Raw genomic sequence first — 26333 nt, 5'->3', positions numbered from 1 at the left:
ACCAGGGTAATTACAAACAGCACATGAATGAACTCATCAACATGTATTGATTACATCTTTACTAATGCTGCATAAACTCTATTCCACATCAAGTAACTCATGCAAGCAGTAAAATTAGATTAAAATAACAGATAAAAAAAACATCTTATGGAACAGCGGGGACTGTAAAGCAACACAAACATAGTCACAGACATACATACACACACACGATAATATACGTACACATGGATTTTGTACTGTATATATGTGGTAGTGTTGGAGTAGGGGCCTGAGGGCACACAGTCTGTGAATGTATTGTAATGTTTTTCAAATTGTATAAACTGCCTTAATTTTGCTGGACCCCAGGAAGAGTAGCCCCAGGAAGAGTAGCCTTGGCAGCAGCTAATGGGGACCCATAATAAATACAAAGCAAATGCATGAGGTCTCAGAGGAGGAACAACAGCTACAGCAGGACAGCATCTTTCTGGGACAAGTAAGGAAAAAACAATGATGGCTGGCACTCAGATATTAAACTCAATGGGGAGGTTGTGTCATTTAAGCCAGACACAGGGGCAGCAGTGACAGCAATCCCCACAAGACTGTATAGCTATAGTAGGAATGGCCCTTTGCTCTAAGATATTACCAGTGGTAGGGCAGTTTTTACATTTACATGTTAGTCATTTAGCAGACGCTCTTATCCAGAGCGACTTACAGTAGTGAATGCATACATTTCATTTCATAATTTTTTTGTTCTGTGCTGGCCCCCTGTGGGAATCGAACCCACAACCCTAGCGTTGCAAACGCCATGCGTTGCAAACACCATGCTCTACCAACTGAGAGTAAACTGGAGAGTAAAGACAAAAGTGCCATCCAACCTGTCTTCGTCATTCACTCTCTGGCCAGACCGTTGCTGGGGCTGCCAGAAATTGAACTGGAGGACCCAAGGGAGGTTTTCCAAAAGACATTCTCAAAAGTGTTTTCTGGCCTAGGAAGGTGACTACAAAATCCACCTGAAAGAGGATGCGGTCCCCTATGCCCTTACCACCCCCCACCCATGTGCCTATCCCTTTATTGGCCAAAGTAAAGGAAGAGTTGGTGAGGATGGAAGAAATTGGGGCTGTGTCTAAAATAGAGAGTCCCACTGATAGGTGTGCAGGGATGATGGTGGTCCCAAAAGCCAATGGGGACTTGAATGAGGCTCTTTGCAGAGAGAGACACATCTTACCATCAGTGGAGCAGTCGCTGGCTCAGTTGGATGGCTCACAAATCTTCACAAAACTGGATGCCCACTCAGGACTGTTTTAACGTTTTGCCATTTGGAATCGCTTCCGGTCCTGAGCATTTCCAAAGACACATGTTCCAATTGTTGGAAGGGCTGAGTGGCGTCATAGTCCACGTGGACGACGTGCTCATGTGTGGCCGGGACAGAGCAGAACATGATAAAAGGCTAATAGCATTTCTGACCAGACTCCAGGAGAGTAGCCTGACACTCATTGAAATATGCATCTTTGCACTGTCAGAGATCTTGTTCTTGGGACACAAAATCAGTGCTGCTGGAATAGAGCCGGGCCCGGAGAAGATCAGCATCATCACAGATATGCCCATCCCCCAGAATGCGGCTGAAGTCAGGACCTTCTTAGGCATGGCCACATATTTGGGTACGTTCCTCCCACAGTTTTCAGATACAACCAAACCCCTGAGAGACTTACTAGCCAAAGAGAATGACTGGTCATGGGGTCACATGCAACAGGTGGCATTTGACAAGATCAAAGGAGACCTGCCGTCACAGAGAGTGTTGGCCCAGTACCGTCCCCACGCTATGACAAAGGTGTCAGCAGATGCATCATCCTTTGGGCTTGGGGCCATCCTCACACAGGAGCAGGACAACATGGAGTGGCGTCCAATAGCATACATCTCACAACGCTTATCCGACACGGAACAAAGGTATGCACAAGTGGAGAAGGAGGTGTTGGCAATCACATGGGCATGTGAAAGGGTCAGCCAATATGTCACGACTCCCGCCGAAGTCGACCCCTCTCCTTGTTCGGGCGGCGTTCGGCGGTCGACGTCACCGGCTTACTAGTTGCCACCGATCGATGTTTCACTGTTCGTTTGGTTTTGTCTTTTTTGTGTACACCTGTCTTGATTTTCCCTAATTATGTTCATTATTTAAACCTCTGCATTTCCTGTTTGTCTTGTCGGTGATTGTTTGTCTGTTTTGTGTAGTTGGAGGTGTTTCTCCAAACTATGTAATTTTGATGAGAAGATTGATTGATAATTTTAGTAAACACGTTTGTTTACCTTTATCCCTGTGTCCTGCGCCTGACTCCTCCACTTCTCTAAGAAAACCATTACAGAATCACCGACCACGCAATGGAGTCAGCAGGAGCAGCCAGTTCTCCTATTCATATAGAGGAGCGCGTTCAGCAGCAGGCGAATATGATCCAGAATCTTATGACTGCCATGGATTGCGTGCTGCTGACTATGGAGAGAGTGGAGAGGAAAGGATGTCCCGTCGACCCAGCCACACCACCGCCCGGCACACCTCTGGATCCTATCCAACCTCCGTCTAGATCCGTTGGGATTTGGCTCTCGCTCCCGGGAGCGTATGACGGAGCAGCTGCCGGGTGTCAGGGGTTCCTACTCCAGCTGGAGCTCTACCTGGTGGCTGTCCAGCCGCCGCCCTCGGGACGCGAGAGAGTGAGCGCCCTCATCTCCTGTTTGACTGGTAAAGCCCTAGAGTGGGCCAACGCCATCTGGGAGGTGGAAGACCCGACTCGGGATAACTACGAGGACTTCTCCCGCCGCTTTCGGGCAGTATTTGATCATCCACCAGAAGGAAAAGCGGCGGGAGAGCGCTTGTTCCATCTAAACTAGGAGATGAGGAGCGCTCGGGAGTTTGCACTGGATTTTAGAACTCTGGCGGCTGGTGCAGGATGGAATGAACGGGCCCTGATCGATCACTACAGGTGTGGTTTGCGAGAGGACGTTCGTAGGGAGCTAGCCTGCAGGGACACCACCCTCCACCTGGACCAGCTGGTGGACTTATCTATCCAGCTGGATAACCTGCTGGCCTCCCGCGGACGTCCGGATCGGGGTCCGTTGGTTCCATCCTCCAGTCCCTTAGACCCAACACCGATGGAGTTGGGCGGGGCTGGTACTAGGGAGACCGGAGGGTAAACCGTTCCATGCACCAGAGGTGACCGCAGAGGACACACTGCTGGTCGGTGCTGGGGAGGTTTTCCAGGTAGTCGAGGTGGTAGGCGGAACACTGGTGGTTCATCTCAGGTGAGTATTGCTCACATGTGGTTATCTATAAGATTTCCGGGGTTTTCCCCGCATTCCCAGCATAAGGCGCTAGTAGATTCAGGCGCAGCTGGGAACTTTATAGATCGGTCTTTGGCCAATAGATTAGGGATTCCTATTGTTCCCGTTGATGTTCCCTTCCCTATACATGCCCTAGATAGTCGTCCTTTGGGGTCTGGGCTGATTAGGGAGGTCACAGTTCCCATTGCTATGGTGACGCAGGAGAGTCATGAAGAGAGTATTAGTCTCTTTCTGATTGACGCTCCTGCGTTTCCCGTTGTGTTGGTGCTTCCCTGGTTGGCTTCTCATGATCCTATTATTTCGTGGCAACAGAGGGTTCTCAAGGGATGGTCCTGTCAGTGTTCAGGGAGGTGTTTAGGTGTTTCCTTAGGTGCCACTACGGTGGAAAGTCCAAACCAGGTTTCCACCATGCACATTCCTCCCGAATATGCCGATTTGGCAATCGCCTTCTGTAAAAGGAAGGCGACTCAATTACCACCCCATCGACCGGGGGATTGTGCGATAAATCTCCTGGAGGGTGCTGCACTTCCCAGGAGTCACGTGTATCCTCTGTCACAGGAGGAGACGGCGGCTATGGAAACATATGTTGCTGAATCTCTGGGACAGGGATACATTCGGCCCTCCATTTCACCTGTCTCCTCGAGCTTCTTTTTTGTGAAGAAGAAGTATGGAGGTTTACGCCCGTGCATTGACTATCGAGGTTTGAACCAGATTACTGTGAAATACAGTTACCCGATACCTCTGATCGCCAGTATGACAGAGTCATTGCTCGGGGCGCACTTCTTCACAAAATTGGACCTCAGGAGCGCGTACAACCTGGTGCGTATCAGGGGAGGGGATGAGTGGAAGACGGCATTTAGCACTACATCTGGGCACTATGAGTACCTCGTCATGCCGTATGGGTTAATGAATGCTCCATCCGTCTTCCAATCATTTGTGGATGAGATCTTCAGGGACCTGTACGGGCGGGGTGTGGTGGTGTATATAGATGATATTCTCATATACTCCACCACCCGCGCTGAGCATGTGTCCCTTGTGCGTACGGTGCTTGGTCGACTGTTGGAGCATGACCTTTACGTCAAGGCGGAGAAATGTCTGTTCTTTCAACAGTCCGTCTCCTTCCTTGGGTACCGTTTGTCCATGTCAGGGGTGGAGATGGAGACTGACCGCATTTCAGCCGTGCGTAATTGGCCGACTCCAACCACGGTAAAGGAGGTGCAGCGGTTTTTAGGGTTTGCCAACTACTACCAGAGGTTTATGGCCAGGGTGGCGGCTCCCATTACCTCCTTACTGAAGGGGGGACCGGTGCGGTTGTGGTGGTCGGCTGAGGCGGACAGAGCTTTTGGTAACCTGAAGGCTCTGTTTACCACGGCTCCAGTGCTGGCGCATCCTGATCCCTCCTTAGCGTTCATAGTTGAGGTGGATGCATCCGAGGCTGGAATAGGGGCTGTGCTATCTCAGCGCTCGGGTAACCCACCAAAACTCCGCCCCTGTGCTTTCTTTTCGAAGAGGCTCAGCCCGGCGGAGCGAAACTATGACGTGGGGGATAGGGAGTTGTTAGCAGTTGTCGGGGCTCTGAAAGCGTGGAGACATTGGCTTGAGGGGGCTAGACACCCTTTCCTCATTTGGACTGACCACCGAAATCTGGTGTATATTCGGGCAGCGAGGAGACTGAACCCTCGCCAGGCTAGGTGGGCTATGTTTTTCACACGCTTTTCTTTCACTCTTTCCTATAAACCAGGTTCCCAGAACATCAAGGCAGACGCAGTGTCCCGGCTGTATGATACAGAGGAGCGGTCCACAGAGCCAGGACCGGCCGGGAGAGTGGGCATCATCTATCCCTTGGGCGGAGATGGCCCAAAATTCCCTACGCCACTCTTCCACTAACCTTACCCCTTTTCAGTGTGTGCTAGGGTATCAGCCGGTCCTGGCACCATGGCATCAGAGCCAGATCGAGGCTCCTGCGGTGGATGAATGGTTTCGGCACTCGGAGGAGACATGGAACGCTGCCCATGTACGTCTTCAACGAGCCATCAGGCGGCAAAAGGCGAGTCCTGACAGCCACCACAGTGAGGCCCCGGTTTATGCACCGGGGGATCGGGTCTGGCTCTCGACCCCAAACCTGCCCCTTCACCTGCTCTGCCGGAAGCTGGGTCCGCGGTTTGTGGGGCCATTTAAAGTCCTGAGGAGATTGAACGAGGTTTGTTATAGGTTACAACTTCCCCCTGATTATCATATTAACCCCTCGTTCCATGTGTCTCTCCTCAGGCCGGTGGTGACTGGTCCGCTCCAGCAGTCGGAGGTACGGGAGGTTCCTCCGCCCCCTCTGGACATCGAGGGGGCCCCGGCATATACCGTACGAGCCATTATGGACTCCAGACGTCGGGCGAGGGGCCTTCAGTACCTCGTGGAGTGGGAGGGGTATGGCCCGGAGGAGCGAAGCTGGGTACCGGCGGAAGACATCCTGGATCCGTCGTTAATCCAGGATTTTCACCGCTTCCGTCCGGATCGCCCTGCTCCCCGTCCTCCGGGTCGTCCCCGAGGCCGGTGTCGGTGCGCTGCTGGAGCCGCGCGTCAGGGGGGGGTACTGTCACGACTCCCGCCGAAGTCGACCCATCTCCTTGTTCGGGCGGCGTTCGGCGGTCGACGTCACCGGCTTACTAGTTGCCACCGATCGATGTTTCACTGTTCGTTTGGTTTTGTCTTTATTGTGTACACCTGTCTTGATTTTCCCTAATTATGTTCATTATTTAAACCTCTGCATTTCCTGTTTGTCTTGTCGGTGATTGTTTGTCTGTTTTGTGTAGTTGGAGGTGTTTCTCCAAACGATGTAATTTTGATGAGAAGATTGATTGATAATTTTAGTAAACACGTTTGTTTACCTTTATCCCTGTGTCCTGCGCCTGACTCCTCCACTTCTCTAAGAAAACCATTACACAATACCTTATTGACCTGCAGTTTACAGCAGAGACTGACCACAAACCACTGTTGGCTCTGTTAGGGACAAAAGCACTGGACGACTTCTGCGCTTCCGCCTCAGATTGCTGAGGTTCACCTACAAGATGGTGTATGTGCCAGGGAAGGCACTGATCACAGCAGACACACTCTCTATGCCCCAATTAAACGTCCATTAACAGAGGAGGAGCAATGTCTGGAGGGTGAGGTACAGGTGTCCATTAATGCAGTAAGAGACAGTCTACCTGCATCTCAGACCAAACTGCAGCAGATTGCAGAGGAGCAACAGCGAGACCCCATCTGCCGACAGATAGTACAGCAGTGCAAAAAGGGATGGCCCAGGCAGGAAGAACTGCCTCAACTGCTGAAGCCCTATTGGGTGCACCAATGTGACTTCCACTGTAATGGAGACCTTCTCATGAAAGGACAATGGATAGTTATCCCAGAGATTCTACAACCGGAAATTCTAGAGAGTGCATGAGGCACACATGGGGATAACCAAATGCAGACTGAGGGCTCAACAGTCAGTGTGGTGGCTGGGCCTGAGTACTTAGATTGCCAAGCTGGTGGCCCAGTGTGAGGTGTGTGCACAATGTCAACCTTGTCATCCTGAACCAATGATGGCAACGGAGCTGCCAAAACAGCCATGGCAAAAGGTATGGCCAAATACGTTTTTATGGAAAAAGACACCCATAACCACATCAGCTGGTGTTATCAATGTACTAAAGTCAATTTTTTCCGGGCAAGGGGTCGCTGAGGTCCTGGTTAGAGATAACACTCCCCAATTCTCCGCAAGCTCCTTTTCTGCTTTTGCCGTAGAATATGAACTTCACACGTGACCAGAAGCCCCTACCATGCACAGAGCAACGGTGAGGTAGAGAGAGCTGTGAAAACAGTCAAAGGACTGTTGAAAAAGGACAAGGATCCGTACATGGCTCTGTTAGCTTACAGAGTTACACCACTGCATCTCATGGGCCGCCGCCTGCCGAGCTCCTGATGGCCAGGAGGCTGTGCTCCCTCCCTTGCCTGTCTCGCCGTCTGGGCTTAAACCCCAATGGCCTAACAGGAAGGCCTTCACTGAGAAGGACAAATGGCTGAAAAAAACACAAACTGGAGACTTTAAATCGGAGACACCGTGCTACGGAGAGGCCAGAGCTGACAGAACGTCAACGTATGTGGATTACAAACCAAAAGACACCAGCAATAGTGCTGAGGAAAGCGGATGCCCCACGCTCCTATGTGGTGGACACAGGCTCCGAGGAGGTACGAAGGAACAAAACACACCTCAGAGCTCTTCCAGATTTACCAGGCACACAGGTTGAGGAGGCCACAGACAATGCACAAAAACAGGGAGGAGAGGGAATGCTCACAGAGCCACAAGATCGCTCAAAAATCATTCCCACAGAGCCACAAGCTCGCCCAAAAAGGGATGTGAAGCCACCAGAGTGGCTGAAAGACTATGTTACATGAATAGAATGCATACTGTTGGGGACCATACCCAGCAAAAAGAGACTGTACCTAAGTTAATGCATAAGTGTTAAAGAGAATAATACTGGTTTCCAAATTGCATTTCAGTTATGCTTCAGTGGTTCTGAATGTTGAACTATTTTTCATTGGAGAGGGGAAGATGTAGTAGGATGGCCCTTGTGGGTATCCGTACCCATGTATGACATGCACAGACTAGGCTAATAAACATGCTGAAGCTTGAACCTCATTGTTGTGCCTTCTTATTTTAGATGATACTACAGTTAACCCCTAAAATTTACCAGAAAATACTATACATCTTCAAAAATATTCAGTAAAATCGGCACTCACAAAATGTTAAAGCTTGGAATGTATGGTACTTAATCTCTCTTTAAATCTACATACATTATCTTTCTCTATCAATCTACATCTATATGAAGTGCTTAGGGCCCTCGGGGTTAGGGGCTATGGGTAGTTTATATCCTAGAAAGGGTACTCACCGTAGGGGACAGAACGTTGTCGGTCAGGGACAAGCCCTCCAGATCTGTCACTAGGCTGCTGGACAGGAAGTTGTTGAGGGGCGTGACTTGAGACGGAGATGGAGCGGGGTCAACTAGGAAGAGGAAGGAGCACAGCGTTTTCTCAAAGACTGGAGAGCAATCATTTATAGTCTGATGCTGTGCTAATGTAAACAAACAAGCAAATAGCGGCGATTCTGCATCATGGACAATGGTAATTGTGGACTTCTGAAGTTGCAATGTTCAGTACCACAGACACGGATATATTCGATTTGAAACATTTGACTTAGAATTTTAAATAGTGAATAAATCTGAACATAATTAATATAGACTTATCCAGTGACATCCATTACCAATCGTTCATCATCCCATTCAAATTCTATGTAGGACCACTTGAGGGGAAAGTGTAGACTGTCACTGTATTCCTGGTATCGTGGATTTAGTAAAAAGGAGGTGAACTTACAGTCATCAAAATCAAGCAGAGACATTTCTTTCTTTTCTTTCTTGTTCTCTTTTTTGGGTGGTTTGGATGGAGGTTTAGATGCTGTGGTCTGAAAAGAAGAGAAAGAGAAACTAACCCACAAGCAAAAGGAGACCTGCCACCTGAACATAGTGTTTAAAGGAGGAAAAAGCAAAGGAATATGTTCATACAGTCCCACTGTGACGCTGGCGAGTTTTGGACTTCTAACCCCTTTTAAAACATAGTGTGTTTGCTCTATGATGCTCACAAGCCATACAAGAGTAATTTCCATAATTTCCATAATTTCCCAATGAGCAAACAAATTCATTTTTATCAGGTTTTTACTTGGCAGCCCTTTTCTTTTTAATTTTTTTTTTTTACATTTGTCAATAAAACTCATGAATGTTTCTGTTTATGTCAAATTGTAAAACACTTCAATGTGAGGCTAAATATAAGGGCTAGACATGCAGATACATGAAAGTAGTGCCTAGGGCAACTCCACGACTTTTCAACCTCATTTTCATTATCTCCAGCACAATACCAGTGTCAATATATGTGAAAATGGCGAACTTCGACGTTTTGTATAATTTTTTTTGTTAACAAGTTCTACCTAATGACATCAATGACATCAAAAAAAAAAAAAAAAAAAAATCATCAAAACTTAAAACATTTTAAAAACAGTGATTTTCAAACACTGATATTTGAGGGGAGCAAGAAAATACCCTCCCTTAGGCTAGAAACTCATTGCAGGTTTTGATCCTACCTTGTGATGTCACAGAGAAGCATTTCGATTTTAACCATGGATCATAGAAACACTGTTTTCACATATGTAGACACTGGTTGGTGGTGGAGATTATGAATATGAGGTTGAAAAGTGGAAGATTTGCCCTTTAAGTTTATTAGTTTACTGTATCCATTGGGATACATGTTGACATCTAATAATATCTATGTGCGTTATGCCAACCATCAGATAATGCCAATGTAGAATGTCAATGTCTATGTACGTTTTTCCTTTATGAAGTCTTATAAAAATTAAAAAAATATTTCTACAGTTTATTAGCGTACACCTAATATGTTCCCCCTGTTGACGATGCTCATTCTATATTAAGGTTGAACCAAAAGATTACATGTAACAAAAATGAAATGAAATACGAAATGATGTGAAATTGAATGAAACAATAATGTATGTTGATGCTAATATGATGTACAATATTCCATTATGTTTCTATATGATAACAATAGCGTAATATATTTAATATGCCATATACTATTTTTTACAGTTTCACAAATTCATTTTAATTAACTTAATCATTATGACACACCCCTCACTACTGTCATTGGTTACACTAATTGCACGGGGTGTCTACATAACCTGGTTCAAGTATTCATGACATTACCCTGAGGAAGGCACAGTGATGCCGAAACGTTGGTAAATACCCATTAAAGTTTATACATGGAGTGTGCGACTTTCTTTATTTTGATAGTCCATTGGGAATGTTGACATCAAAGAATATCTATGTGCTTTATGCCAACCATCAGATAATGCCAATGTAGAATGTGTGTGTTACGTCTCTCTCTGTGTGTGTGTGTGTGTGTGTTTGTAGTAATTGTATTTTCGAGTCTCTCTCTCATTACCCACCTTCTTTTTCTTCTTGGTCTCCTCCTCTGACTCTTCTTCTGACTCCTCCTCCTCTGACTCGCTGCTCTCTGATTCACTATCGTCGTCCTCCTCGGATTCTGACTCGGAGCTACCAATCCGCGGTTTGCTCTTCTTCTCGCTCTTCTTCTCATCCTCTCCACTGCTCTGCTCACTGTGATGCAATGGTCAACAAGTATCAAAGGTTTAATGAAGGAATTTCACATCTTTAGAGCTCATGTCATAGCATTGCATGTCCTAGTGCTCTGCTACAGATTTTGACTACATTCCCTGGGTTACACACTTGGTAGACATATCAGATTGAATATGAATTAATAGGTAAAGAAAAAAATTTACAATTTCAACTTTTGACTGGAATTCCTCTTTAATCATTATCCAGATTATGTATAATTGAGATTAGGGCCAACAATTCATTGTCAATGGCTGATATTAAAGATGCGTTATAAAGGTTTTGTATAATTTTAGCCAGTAGTTTTGAAAGGAACGCTCACGAGTCAAAACGTGTCCCCGAAAATTGCGCACAATTGTGCACATCATCACATCATTGTTCTCGAGCCTCTGTGTGAGAAGTGAAGAGAAGAAAAAAAAGATGTGGTGTGCATGTGGGGTGTTCATGTTTGGCTCATTGGACAATACTGTGCTGACCTGATCCCACTTCCCACTTTAATCTTGCAACCTCATTGGACATCGTTCCACCTGCCAATCAACATTGTCTATCAGCTTCGGTTGTCACGCATGGTCTCATCAGATTAGTATGGCAAACGAGCAAGCGAATGTGATAATGTAATTTTATACAACGGAAAATGTATGCTTATGTTTGCATCAAATCTCCTACTCCTTGAAAGTCAGGTATCAATTATATCATATGCCTACGTGATGAATGATGATCGCTGGCAATTAACAGCTGTAGTGTTGCCTACATTGGATTGCCCGATATCATAGAATATGTGTGTGAATTTTTATAAAGACAAAAAGTGGACACATTCAATTATTTGATTTGGATGGACGGTTTAGACAACATAAAGGGGAATCTGGTAATGAATGGTGTAGCTGTTGAACAAGTTGAGACTAAATTACTTGGTGTTGCCTTAGATAGTAAACCGTCATGGTCAAAACATATCGATTCAATGGTTGTAAAGATGGGGAGAGGTCTGCCCATAATAAATAGATGCTCTTTTTTCATGGCACCGCATTCCAAAAAGCAATTCCTGCAGGCTCTAGTTTTGTCTTATCTTGATTATTGTCCAGTCGTGTGGTCGAGTGCTGCAAGGAAAGACCTAGTTAAGCTGCAGCTGGCCCGGGACAGAGCGGCACGTCTTGCTCTTCATTGTAATCAGAGGGCTAATATTAATACTCTGCATGCCAGTCTCTCTTGGTTAAGAGTTGAGGAGAGACTGACTGCATCACTTCTTTTTATAAATTGTTTGCATAGTCAACTTACACACACCTCTGACACACACACTTACCCCACCAGACATGCCACCAGGGGTCTTTTCACAGTCCCCAAATCCAGAGCAAATTCAAAAAAGCTTACAGTACTATATAGAGTCATTATTTCATGGAACTCCCTTCCATCTCATATTGCTCAAATGAACAGCGAACCTGGTTTAAAAAAACCCAGATAAAGCAACACCTCACAGCACAAAACCTCTCCCCTATTTTACCTAGATAGTTTGTGTGTATGGATTGATATGTAGGCTACATGTGCCATTTTTAAATGGATGTACTTCTGTTCTTGAGCTGTTCTTGTCTATTAATGTCAAATCAAATTTTATTGGTCCCATACACATGGTTAGCAGATGTTAATGCGAGTGTAGCGAAATGCTTGTGCTTCTAGTTCCGACCGTGCAGTAATATCTAACAATTTCACAACAGCTACCTTATACACACAAGTGTAAAGTAATGAATAAGAATACGTACATATAAATAAGCGGATGAGCGATGGCCGAACGGCATAGGCAAGATGCAGTAGATGGTATATATATATTTTTTATTTAACTAGGCAAGTCAGTTAAGAACATATTCCTATTTTCAATGACGGCTGAGGAACAGTGGGTTAACTGCCTTGTTCAGGGGCAGAATGACAGATTTTGTACCTTGTCAGCTCGGGGATTCGATCTTGCAACCTTTCAGTTACTAGTCCAACGCTCTAATCACTAGGCTACGCTGCTGCCCCTGTCACGTCCTGACCAATATTTAGGTATTATTTGTATTATATTTGGTCAGGACGTGGCAGAGGTATATTTTGTTTTGTATTATGGGGTTTTGTGTGTGGTGTAGTGGGGTGTGTTAGTTGTTGGTATAGGTTCTAGGTTTGTTTTTCTATGTATAGTTAATTGGGGTTGGACTCCCAATTGAAGGCAGGTGTGTTGAGTTGCCTTTGATTGGGAGTCCTATATAGTAGGGTGTGTTTGTCTTTGTGTTTCGTGGGTAGTTGTGTTTTGCACTGCTAGGTATAGCCTGCGAAACTGTCTCCTGTCGTATTGTATGCATTTCTTGTTTTTCCGTGGTCAACGTCCTTTAATAAATATGATGTTGAACACGCAACCCGCTGCGTATTGGTCCACTTTCTCCGACGATGATTTTGCTATATCGTCTGACGACGAAGGAATCTGTGACAGCCCCACAGTATATACATATGAGATGAGTAATGTAGGGTATGTAAACATTATATAAAGTGGCATTGTTTAAAGTGACTAGTGATACATTTATTTCATCAAATTTTTTATAATTAAAGCGGCTGGAGATTTTAGTCAGTATGTTGGCAGCAGCCACTCAATGTTAGTGATGGCTGTTTAAAAGTCTGATGGCCTTAAGATAGAAGCTGTTTTTCAGTCTCTCGGTCCCAGCTTTGATGCACCTGTACTGACCTCGCCTTCTGGATGATAGCGGGTTGAACAGGCAGTGGCTCGGGTGGTTGTTGTCCTTGAGTATTTTTTGGCCTTCCTGTGACATCGGGTGCTGTAGGTGTCCTGGAGGGCAGGTAGTTTGCCCCCGGTGATGCGTTGTGCTGCGTCACTATCCTCTGGAGAGCCTTACGGTTGTGAGCAGAGCAGTTGCTGTACCAGGCGGTGATACAGCCCGACAGGATGCTCTCGATTGTGCATCTGTAAAAGTTTGAGTGTTTTTGGTGAAAAGCCACATTTCTTCAGCCTCCTGAGGTTGAAGAGGCACTGTTGCGCCTTCTTCACCACGCTGTCTGTGTGGGTGGACCATTTCAGTTTGTCCGTGATGTGTACGCCGAGGAACTTAAAACTTTCCACCTTCTCCACTACTGTCCCGTCGATGTGGATAGGCGGGTGCTCCTTCTGCTGTTTCCTGAAGTCCACAATCATCTCCTTTGTTTTGTTGACGTTGAGTGTGAGGTTATTTTCCTGACACCACACTCCGAGGGCCCTCACCTCCTCCCTGTAGTACGTCTCGTCATTGTTGGTAATCAAGCCTACCACTGTATTGTGAACTATGGTGTTAAATGCTGAGCTGTAATCGATGAACAGCATTCTTACATAGGTATTCCTCTTGTCCAGATGGGTTAGGGCAGTATGATTGCGTCGTCTGTGGACCTATTGGGGCGGTAAGCAAATTGGAGTGGGTCTAGGGTGCCAGGTAGGGTGGAGGTGATATGATCCTTGACTAGTCTCTCAAAGCACTTCATGATGACGGAAGTGAGTGCTATGGGGCGATAGTCGTTTAGCTCAGTTACCTTAGCTTTCTTGGGAACAGGAACAATAGTGGCCCTCTTGAGGCATGTGGGAACAGCAGACTGGGATAGGGATTGATTGAATATGCCCGTAAACACACCAGCCAGCTGGTCTGCGCATGCTCTGAGGATGCGGCTAGGGATGCCGTCTGGGCCGGCAGCCTTGCGAGGGTTAACACGTTTAAATGTTTTACTCACGTTGGCTGCTGTGAAGGAGAGCCCACAGGTTTTGGTAGCGGCCATGTCAGTGGCACTGTATTGTCCTCAAAGCGAGCAAAGAAGTTGTTTAATTTGTCTGGGAGCAAGACGTCGGTGTCCGCGACGGGGCTAGTTTTCTTTTTGTAATCCGTGACTGACTGTAGACCCTGCCGCATACGTCTCGTGTCTGAGCCGTTGAATTGCGACTCTACTTTGTCTCTATACTGACACTTCGCTTGTTTGATTGCCTTGCGGAGGGAATAGCTACACGGTTTGTATTCAGTCATGTTTCCGGTCGAATTGCCATGATTAAAAGCAGTGGTTTGCGCTTTCAGTTTTGCGCGAATGCTGCCATCAATCCATGGTTTCTGGTTGGGAAAGGTTTTAATAGTCACCGTGGGTACAACATCACCGATGCACTTGCTAATAAACTCGCTCACCGAATCAGCGTATCTATCAATGTTGTCTGAGGCTATCCGGAACATATCCCAGTAGTCCACGTGATCGAAGCAATCTTGAAGCGTGGAATCTGATTGGTCGGACCAACGTTGAACAGACCTGAGCATGGGCGTTTCCTGTTTTAGTTTCTGTCTATAGGCTGGGAGTAACAAAATGGAGTCGTGGTCAGATTTGGCAAAAGGAGGGTGAGGGAGGGCTTTGTATGCGTCGCGGAAGTTAGAGTAGCAGTGATCCAGAATGCTGCCAGCCCGGGTCGCGCATTTGATATTCTGATAAAATTTAGGGAGCCTTGTTTTCAGATTAGCTTTGTTATAATCCCGAGCTACAATAAATGCAGCCTCAGGATATATGGTTTCCAGTTTACATAGAGTCCAATGAAGTTCTTTCAGGGCCGTCGAGGTGTCTGCTTGGGGTGGAGATATACACGACTGTGATTATAATCGAAGAGAATTCTCTTGGTAGATAATGCAGATGGCATTTGATTGTAAGGAATTCTAGGTCAGGTGAACAAAAGGACTTGGGTTCCTGTATGTTGTTATGATCACACCACGACTCTTTAATCATAAGGCATACACCCCCGTCCTTCTTCTTACCAGAGAGACGTTTGTTTCTGTCGGCGTGATGTGTGAAGAAACCGGGTGGCTGTACCGACTCTGATAACATATCCCGAGTGAGCCATGTTTCCGTGAAACAGAGAATGTTACAATCTCTGATGTTTCTCTGGAAGGCAACCCTTGCTCGAATTTTGTCTACCTTGTTGTCAAGAGACTGGACATTGGCGAGTAGTATACTCGGGAGCAGAGAGCGATGTGCCCGTCTATGGAGCCTGACCAGAAGACCGCTCCATCTGCCCCTTCTGCGGCGCCGTTGTTTTGGGTCGCCTACTTGGATCCGATCCATTGTCCTGGGTGGTGGTCCAAACAGAGGATCCGCTTCGGGAAAGTCGTATTCCTGGTCATAATGTTGGTAAGTTGACGTTGCTCTTATATCCAATAGTTCTTTCCTGGGGTAACAATGTAAGAAATAATACATTAAAAAACAAAATAGTGCATAGTTTCCTAAGAACGCGAAGCGACCATCTCTGTCGGCGCCATCATCTCTGGTCTGCTCTGTATTATGTCATGTTTCATGTGGACCACAGGAAGAGTAGCTGCTGCTTTCGCAACAGCTAATGGGGATCCTAATAAAATACTGAATACCAAGGTAAGCCAATAATTTTTCATCTAAAAAGTGAGTGAAAGTTTGCAGTACACATTTCTCGAGCGCATCAAAGTTGTATGTTGTGTTGCGATTCACGAAAGGGATGGATGGACGTGTGCCTTGTAAAAATGTTATAGCCTATTCCACAATATATTCTAAAATATTAACAAAATACACCAAAAACATCATTTAGGAGATACAAGTTATGAGCATAGTGTTTCTGATTGGGTTAACAATGCCCTTCTAATGTGATTGTGTGCCTACAATGCCATCTTTAGTGCACAACATGTTCTGGTTTGCAGAGAAATACATTGAAAGAGATAAATGAAACCACTACCGAGGTCTAATACATCTAACTTATAATTTGAAATGTTTTATCACTTATAATGCATGGATTTGATTGATGCATTCAATGTATTTTCACTGTTATCAAAATAACTAATGGTAAGCCATGCAGCCACTTGAAAACTTGCTTCAGAGTGGGGGTTCACTACATCACAGGAACGAGCACATTCTAAAGGATGGCAGGTTAGAATGTAGATTGTTTATTATGCATTTATGAACCATACATTGACATGTCGAGTCCCTAAACGTGAGGTTTAAAAAAGAACAAGGTCGTTTTTCAATATTCCGGAACACTTCTTTAAGAGAAAAATGTGTGCTACCTTTCACTTTCTGGAACAGGTTTCCTTGCTTTGATCTTCTCCACATTCTTCTTTTTCTTCTTCCCCTCGTCCTCCTCGTCCTCCTCGCTTGCAGACTCAGACTCCTCGTTGCTCTCCTCACTCTCGGATCCCGAGCCGCTCTCCTCACTGCCACTGCCACTCTCTGAGCCGCTGGCTGTGTCTGAGGCTGGGGGTGGAGAGGAAAGGTTCATATTCATCCCATCCTACACAGATTCTGTCTCATATACTTGAAGGTAGGGTTGCAAAAGACCTGTAAGTTATTGGCATTTTCAGATTTTTTTTGAATTAACAGGTAATCTATGGCAACTTTGGTAGTTTATACTTGAATAAAAAAATGGATTCATATAAAATATACATTTTTTGTTCATCTTTATATCTGTCTCCACATTTTCTATGAGGTTGTAGTGGAAAATAGGCTAATAAATGAAAAAAGCATTGAATCAACAATGGCATCGTTTTCAATTACCTCTGCAACTGTCACAACTATTGACTTTTTTCACAACTGCCTCCAAAACATTTACAACAAAGACATATTGACATAGTAAAATAAATAAAAGTGCTGTAAAAATATAAAGGATATTTCATGCTGAAACCCTGATATTAAACACCAACGGTATTCACTAAGTTGATGGGTTATATTTAGGATAATGTTTAACAGCTTTTTCATAATTTTCTTTAATTTAAAAATCATCTTATCTTATTATTTTATGAAAATTACAAAAACCATGAAAGTTTCCCATATTCCGGTGGTTTACTGGGAAATGTAATATACCCTCCCTTTGCAACCCTACTCATAGGACATGATAAAACACATACAGGCAAACATTTCCACGGATGCACACACACGCACACAAACGCGTTTTACGTTATCACAGTATTATTCTTCATGTTAGGACGTGTGGTGAAGGGGGTTGTGTATGGAAGTAAGCAGCCCTAGTCACCACTGTCAGCAGACTCAGTCGGGCCAGACTCGCCCTCCGAGTCGGAGTAGAATGGCTTGTCCGCCTTCTTTTCTTTCCTTTTCTCACGGCTGCTGCACTTGGTCCACTCTGGCACCTGGCAAAGAGGTCAGAGGTCAAAGAGTCAGCCGTGTCACCACCACGTCCCGAAGCATTTCAATGGAAGCAGAGAAGAGGGGTTCATCCGAAATGCCACCGTATTCCCTAATGCAATACTTTTGACCAGGGCCCGCATAGGGCTCAGGTCAAAAGTAGTGCGCTATAGGGGAATGGGGTGCCATTTCGGATGCAGCCAAGGATCGAAGACGCAGCATGGCCATGACTGCTTCCCCCTGGGGCTGACCCTGTGAACCAAACCAACCAGCCATAATGGGCTTCCAATATGGTACAGTCCCGTCAAGCTTTAGTTTACACAATTGTCATAACATGTACTGTATAACATGTTTAACTTGTATTCATTGTTTTCCACAGCTAGGTGGCAGCACCAGGTGATGCCTTCATGGCCAGTTCGGTAATAGTGTTTGATTTAGATTTTTTAAAGGGAGTAGTTCCAATAAAGATGTGATGTCCTCCAGGAGTAGTCAATGTCCTGGCACTGAAAAATGTAACAACATTAAAATGTATTATATTAACCAGGGTGTATTCTTTTCTATTCTTACTGATATGGTATGTTAGTTGTTTATCTCACATGCAAAAAACAACAACAACAACCACAAAAAGTAAGAAGAATAGAAGTTTCAACAAGTGGGAGGACCGTCAACTCTTCTGAAGGAATCGACTCTTTAATGGTAGAGACAGAGGAGGTTGCTGAGCTGGGTAGTTTTGCTGAGTTAGCTAGGCACAGAACAGCAGCTACGGTAGGCCGGGGGTGTCAAAAAGCACTTTGGCGCTTTGGGGAGGGGGGGGCTCAAAGAGGCAAGCTCTTTGCCACTGACTGACTCACGCTGGTTAAAGTTGTGACTCTTTCAAGCAGCGTAATAACCTGGCAGGACGGAAGAAAGAAAAAGATTGGGATGGAAGTGACATGACAAAAAGGAAGAAAAGTCTAGAAAGAGGTATAAAAAACAAGGCAAAAAGGAACAGACGGATTCAAGTTCCACTTACTCAATACTGTAGATGTTCAAAAACAGTTTTCACTTCTAAGCGATTGTTACTACAAGGCTTTATCTTACTCTCTTTAAAAAATATTATTTAACCATAATTAAGCATTCATTAAACAACATTACCAAAGTACTTAAACATTACTTCAACAACTTGAAATTACTTCAACTAGCAATTTGTTAATTTACTTTAACCAAGTTATTAAATAACTTAATAAAGTTAAAGTTAACAAATTCACAATTACTTATGGTTATCATAATCATTACAGTACATCCAATATCAAAGACTATATATCAATGGTAAAGCATGAGGTGGTGTTTGCTATTTGAACTTCGCTATGGTAGTGCAACCTTGATTGAATGAATCCAGCGGGGGTTGAATGGTGGAATACATGAGGAGAGGAACATAGAAGATCGAGAGAGGCAGATTTTGGATTGGAAACAAGGTTGGCACCCACCGCACAACAAGTAAGAGTCAAACACAGCAGTTCACACGCAAAATACATAAACTGTACCACTAACTCAAGTCCAATTTCAGTTACTAAAATTAGAGACCAGTAGCCTAACTATCCATCTAGCTACGGTCCATTTCAAAACTGAAACTTTCTCTTTATATAAATAGCTATAAGAGACAGAGCTGACTTGGACTTCTATTGCATTAATTCTTGAAATATGTTCATAGAATACCAGTAGCAATTTACCATCCTTTATAGGCTCAGCTAAGTAATAGTAATAAGTGAATTCCCATCTAAACCAATCGGCACTTTGACATCCAACACCAATCTTTTTTAATATGGTGCCACAGCTGGTGTGCGGTCTCTAATATTTATATCCTGCAGACTGCTCAGCGGCGTTGGAATACTTCATTAAAAACTGTAGACCATACTATTTACCAAGCATTTTCATCAATATTTTTCGTAGCTGTCTATTTACCACCACAAACCAATGCTGGCACTAAGACCCCACTCAACGAGCTATATAGGGCCATAAGCAAACAAGAAAATGCTCATCCAGAGGCAACGCCCCAGTTGCGTTTTTTCTTTAACGCAGGGAAACTGAAATCTGTTTTACCAAATTTCTACCCGCATGTCACCTGTGCAACTTCAGGAGAAAGAACTCTAGATCACCTTTACTCCACACACAGAAACAAATACAAAGCTCTTCCTCTGCCTCCATTTGGCAAATCTTACCATAACTCCATCCTCCTGATTCCTTACAAGCAAACACTCAAACAGGAAGTACCAGTGACTCGGTCAATACAGAAGTGGTCCGATGAAGCGGATGCTAAGCTACAGGACTGTTTCCCTAGCACAGACTGGAATATTTTCCGGAATTCATCCGATGGCATCGAGGAGTTTACCACATCAGTCACCGGCTTCATTAATAAAGTACATTGATGACATCATCCCCACAGTGACAGTGCGTACATATCCCAACCAGAAGCCATGGATTACAAGCAAAATCCGCACTGACCTAAAGGCTAGAGCTGCCACTTTCAAGGAACGGGACATTAATCCGACATAGATGTAGAGCCGGAGATGTAGAGCCGGAGTAGTAGGATTTGATCTTAGTCCTGTATTGACGCTTTGCCTGTTTGATGGCTCCTGCTACGACCTTTGACAAGCCATCAAACAGACAAAGCATCAATACAGGCCTAAGATCACATCCTACTACACTGGCTCTGACACTCGTCGGATGTTGCAGGGCTTGCAAACTATTACAGATTACAAAGGGAAACCCAGCCGCGAGCTGCCAAGTGACGCGAGCCTACCAGACGAGCTAAATGCCTTCTATGCTTGCTTCAGGCAAGCAACACTGAACCATGCATGAGAGTACCAGCTATTCCGGACGACTGTTTGTTCACACTCTCCGTAGCCGATGTAAACAGGTTAACATTCACAAGGCCGCAGGGCCAGACAGATTACTAGGACGGGTAAGAGCATGCGCTGGCAAGTCTCTTCACTGACATTTTCAACCTCTCCCTGACACAGCCTGTAATACCTAAATGTTTCAAGCAGATTAACATAGTCCCTGTGCCAAAGAATGCCAAGGTAACCTGTCTAAATGACTATCGCCCCGTAGCACTCAAATATGTAGCCATGCAATGCTTTGAAAGGCTGGTCATGGCTCACATCAACACCATTATCCCATACACCCTGGACCCACTCCAATTCGCATACCACAGATGACGCAAACTCAATTGCACTCCACACTGCCCTCTCCCACCTGTACCAGAGGAACACCTATGTGAGAATGCTGTTCATTGACTACAGATCAGCGTTCAACACCATAGTGCCCTCCAAGCTCATCCCTAAGCTAAGGACCCTGGGACTGAACACCTCCCCTGCAACTGGAACCTGGACTTCCTGATGGGCCACCCCGAGGTGGTGAGGGTAGGCAACATCACATCCGCCACGCTGAACCTTTAACATGGGGGCCCCTCAGGGGTGCATGCTTAGTCCCCCCGTACTTCCTGTTCACCCACAACTGCGTGGCCGCGCACAACTCCAAAACCATCACTAAGTTTGCTGACGACAAGACAGTGGTAGGCATGATCACCGACAACGATGAGACAGTCTATAAGGAGGAGGTCAGAGACCCGGCAGTGTGGTGCCAGGACAACAACCTCTCCCTCAACGGAAGCAAGACTAAGGAGCTGATCATGGACTGGGGACGGGTTGAGAGCTTCAAGTTCCTCGGTGTCCACATCACTAACGATCTATCATGGCCCACACAAACCAACACAGTTGTGAAGAGGGCACAACAATACCTTGGGTTTGGCCGGCCGGGATGTCCTTGTCCCATCGCGCTCTAGTGACTCCTGTGGCAGGCCGGGCGCATGCACGCTGACATGGTCGCCAGGTGTACAGTGTTTCCTCCGACACATTGGTGCGGCTGGTTTCCGGGTTAAGCGAGCATTGTGTCAAGAAACAGTGCAGCTTGGCTGGGTCATGTTTCGGAGGACGCACGGCTCTCGACCTTCACCTCTCCCAAGTCCGTATGGGAGTTGCAGCGATGGGACAAGACTGTAACTACCAATTGGATACGAATAAATTGGGGAGAAAAAGGGGTCAAAAAATGTTTTTTATAAAAAAATATTCTAGAGCTGCATTACTGAGAGCATCTTGACTGGCTGCAACACCGCTTGGTATGGCAACTGCTTGGCTTCGACCACAAGGGGCTACAGAGGGTAGTGCATATGGCCCAGTAAATCACTGGGGCCAAGCTCCCTGCCATCTAGGACCTCTATAACAGGTGGTGTCAGAGGAAATCCCTAAACTGAACAAAAATAAACGCATCATGCAACAATTTCAAAATTTGACTGAGTTACAGTTCATATAAGGAAATCAGTCAACTGAAATAAATTCATTAGACCCTAATCTATGGATTTCACATGACTGGGAATACAGATATGTATCTTTTGTTCACAAACACCTTAAAAAAAATGGGCCTCACAATGGGCCTCAGGATCTCATCACGGTATTTCTGTGCATTCAAGTTGCCATTGATAAAACGCAATTATTTTAGTTGTCCGTAGCTTATGCCTACCCCACTGCCACCATGGGGTACTTTGTTCAAAATGTTGACATTTGCAAACCGGTCCCCCACACAACGCAATACACATGGTCTGCTGTTGAGCGGCTGGTTGGACGTACTGCAAATTGCAATCTGTGGCATTGTGTTGTGTGACAAAACTGCACATTAGAGTGGCCTTTTATTGTCCCCAGCACAAGGTGCACCTGAGTAATGATCATGCTGTTTAATAAGCTTCTTGATATGCCACACCTGGATGGGTTATCTTGGCAAAGGAGAAATGCTCATTAACAGGGATGTAAACATAATGGGAGAGAAAAAAGGTTTTTGTGCGTATGGAACATTTATGGGATCTTTTATTTCAGCTCATGAAACATTGGACCAACACTTTACATGTTGCATTTATACATATATATTTCATAATTACAGTATTTTACTAGGTGAATTTCACTTTTACTTGAGACATTTTCTATTAAGGTGTCATGACTCTCCTGTGAGGAGCCGAAGGATCAGGTTACAGTGAGTCCGCTCTACAGCGCCCTCTCTCTCCGGCAGAGGGGGAGAGGGGTGACGTTGGCCATTTTATGACGCTCATAAATACCTCGTAGAAACAGGATTAAGGGGAATGAAACCTTTTGTTTCAAGGAGATTACTCCCGCCAAAACAACAACATCAAAAGGCTGGATAATGAACAATATTTCTGTAATCCAAACATTGGAAATGGTCCGTGGGTATTTAAAGAATAATGATGTTAGCCTTCTAAATGAAAAAATTGTTTTTCATATAAAGTCTTAACCAGTCAGTGACCACACCCACGTGGGCACAGACATTATGTCGGCGTCATGGAACGCCCCTTTTGCCAGAGTGCATAAAACCCCTCTAGAAGAATTAACATATCAGACCAACCAGGTGGACGGTGTTGAACCGGACGTCACAAATGGTTAGACTCTATGAGACCAGAAAAACGTGGAGCGTGGCTGCACGTTGAAATGGTAGGAATTTAAATCTCTAGATATAGTACATTGCTGGGTTGCTACGGGCATGTAAAATGGTTAGACTCTACATTAGACCAGCGTAACCGACAGCGTGAGCTGAAAGATACGAAATGGTTAGAAACTCTTTCTCTCAAAGAAGAAGACAACATAGGAACATTCAGTCTGCAGCTGTTTAAGTATTATTCAATTGTATGTACGATAGTGGAATTCCTTTGTTTCTCCCTTTCCCTGTCTTTTGAATCCGCCATTTTGTGTAACAACATGTCATATCGGTTTAGTCCACTAGGGTCCTTTCACTGCATTGTGTTAGTAACCAATAACTATACTGTGTGTGTGTGTGTGTGTGTGTGTGTGTTTATGTATTTCTGTATGATTATTTAGTTAGTTAGTAAATAAATAATTACGCCAATTTGTATATCGCTGTTTCATCATTTATGCTAGCGTTCGTGCAGAGTTTAGTCAGGAGATAGTAACTCGTTAAATAACTTTTCCCGTGGTGCCCCAGATTACTACTTAATGAATTGTTTTATGATTAATTTAATTGCGTAATAATTGAATGTGGTGTGTAATTATTTTATAAAATATCAGTCAAACACATTAATGATCATGACATGACAAAGGTATTTTTACTTTTACTCGTATGATAATTGAGGATTTTTTCCACCACTGGATAGAATCATCTGCAAAGGGTTCTACCCAGCACCAAAAAGGGTTCCCCTATGGGGACAAACCAAAGACCCCTATATGGTTCTACTTAGCACCTTTTTTTCTAAGAGTGTAGCTAGACTATCCATACGATAAGATAAGATCAACTAGTTATTTGGGCAAACTACCCCTTCAAGTGTCTGGAATTAGTCATTTGGATGAACTCTCTCTTTAAGTCACTGAAGTGCCCTGTTTAAGTGGTACAGAGAAATTAGAGAGAGTAGAGCAATCAGTAAAAATACACTGCACTCTCAAACGGGAGGCACCTCTCGCGTGTCTCCTAGCAAGCCGATCCGCCCCCCACTGCTGGTTATGACCTCCTCTATCTGCGGACCGAGGGCAGAGAGAGAGAGGTCATGGGGTCAGAAGTCACCAGATACAAATCTACATGTGAACTTGTCTGGAAATCTGCTTTGGTCATGAATTACACATTAATGCAGAGTCATGGGGAATGAAAAGACATTGTTAAAACAAACATAAACAGTTCACAGAGCAACGATAAAACAATGGAACAACCAAACCAAATCAAGAACTCAAGTCCCTCCTCCAGTGCAACAAAAACATTTTTTTAAAGGGTTTTGTAGGCTGATTTGGACGTAAGGAGCGAGACTTAAGGATATTGATTTGATGTCAGCCTTTGGCACATATCGTTGAAAATGAACCGATGGCACATGGAATGATAATGTGGAAAAATAGGAGCCTCTGTGGTTTGGGTAATTAGAGGTGTTTAGGTGAGATTTTACTTCATGGTGGTTATTTGAGTCTGTGTGGTGTGTTTTAGTAACAGTACATTTGCTGGGTTGTTTTCATTAGGCATCAAACAGAAGAAAACTACTTGGAGTTGTCCAATAAATGCTTATTATCGTTTTCCGTTGTAAAATGAATAAGACCCTGTTTTGCCTCTTTTCTGTGTGTTCTAAGCTGAGCTGCATTGCTGGAAGGTACCCTTCCATCCCTTTATGCCATGTGCCATTGGCTCAAGCAGGTGAGTTATCACCAAAGGGGCTGGGGGTGTGGGTGATTGAGTGTTTGTTACCCTATAGAGGCCAGAGGAGCGAGGGTCTAATGGGTAGCATAGTATTGGATACACTTGGCAAGTAGGCCACAGCTAAGCCAGCTAGAGTTTACTAGCGGACACCTGACAGTGATTTCCCAATTTCACTAGTGTGTGCTCAGATGTGATAGCTAACTAGCCTCAGCTGCCATTAGCATAACAATATTCCACTCTGTTACCAGTTGATCGGAGTTGACACTGGGACAGGTCATTCCTGTTACCCAGTCAATTTCAGATTTATTCTGTTACGTTATTAGCTGTCACGTAATCATGTTTACTGGGCAGATAGTATGGCAACCATACAGTTCAAGCATCTGGGTCCTTGAACTTGACTAAAACAGAATTAACCTTTTCAGGACACATTCTGGCACCACTGGCAGTATGTGCGGAAGCAGCATCCCATTGACAATGCATGGGAGACAATAGGGATGTGCGTAGTGCATACGTGGATGACGTTATGCTAATGAACAGTGAGTGACCAGTGAATGACTGGCAGGTGGTCATGATTAATGAAGTCAGTGTTATGTGTCAGTGTTTGGGTGCTACTGCAATTTGGTGGTGGTGCTGCGCCCCCTCCAAGGCAATGCCCAACTAGAGGAGCGCCCCTCGGGCCCCCCTCGGGTTTTGGGGGGCCCCTAGAGGTCCCCTGTCTCTGGCTGTTACTGTTTCCACTGCACGCACAGACTCCTTCACCTCCACGTTGCGCACAGAGGGGTCTGGGGCGGCCTCGGGCCAGTCGGGCAGCACCTGGTAGCCGCCGGCCTTGGCATTCAGTAGGTGGGACAACGAGCCCAGCTGGAAGTGGTCTCGATCTGGAAAACACAGAGATATCAGACAGTAAGATCCACATAATTACATAAAACATGATTATATTGTATCTCTATGGTATGAATTATGGTTAGGACCATGTTTACTTACAATTTTTTTTAAAAGGCTCATGTCTGACAACACAAAACAGAAGCAGAAATAGTAAGAGTCTCAGATCTGAGTCCCTGATCTCAGATCTGGTTGTGGCATCTTGCCAACTCTGCGGTCATTATCGCCATAGACGTTGGCAGTAGAGCACAAACTGATCTGGGACCAGGCTAGTAAAAAAGAACACCATCTGATGAAAGACACCTTTAAATGGAGACTCGAGGACGGGCGCAGGCTTAAGGGCCAGGAACAGCTTCTTGGCATACTTGCTGAGGGCACCACTCTTGTCAGTGGGCACGATGAGCTGGCGGATGAAGCGCGCCCGGTCGCGAATGTCATAGTTCTGGTCGTACTTGGCCAGGTTCAGCACGTACTGAGTGAGCAGTTTTGTCTGAGGGAGGAGAGGAACAAGGGAGGAGGGGGTGTGGGAGGAGGGGAAAAGAGAGAGAATGTTACTTTCAACTGGAG

At 45.0% G+C, this 26333-nt stretch overlaps 1 protein-coding gene across 13 annotated transcripts in view; it reads right to left on the bottom strand.

Moving 5' to 3' along the window:
* The window catches only part of ap3b2 (adaptor related protein complex 3 subunit beta 2), a 107248-nt gene that overhangs the window by 7953 nt on the left and 72962 nt on the right, over window positions 1-26333 (bottom strand). For 5 of the 13 annotated variants that reach the window (XM_014124028.2, XM_014124018.2, XM_014124019.2 and 2 more), the window contains exons 16-24: window positions 26070-26256; window positions 25644-25762; window positions 24163-24222; window positions 18506-18544; window positions 17545-17659; window positions 16583-16769; window positions 10343-10514; window positions 8707-8794; window positions 8226-8338 (exon numbers count right to left, since the gene is read on the bottom strand). In XM_014124028.2, the coding sequence (XP_013979503.1) occupies window positions 8226-8338; window positions 8707-8794; window positions 10343-10514; window positions 16583-16769; window positions 17545-17659; window positions 18506-18544; window positions 24163-24222; window positions 25644-25762; window positions 26070-26256 (1080 nt within the window). Of the gene's footprint in view, window positions 1-8225; window positions 8339-8706; window positions 8795-10342; window positions 10515-16582; window positions 16770-17544; window positions 17660-18505; window positions 18545-24162; window positions 24223-25631; window positions 25763-26069; window positions 26257-26333 lie in introns of all 13 variants that reach the window. The other 8 variants (XM_014124029.2, XM_014124031.2, XM_014124026.2 and 5 more) reach the window with 4 other exon arrangements.

Source organism: Salmo salar, chromosome ssa10 (genome assembly GCF_905237065.1).
Source record: "Salmo salar chromosome ssa10, Ssal_v3.1, whole genome shotgun sequence".
NCBI classification, from domain to species: Eukaryota; Metazoa; Chordata; class Actinopteri; order Salmoniformes; family Salmonidae; genus Salmo; species Salmo salar.
The sequence above is the reverse complement of the archived record's forward strand: the minus strand, read 5'-3'. Positions and strand labels throughout refer to the sequence as shown.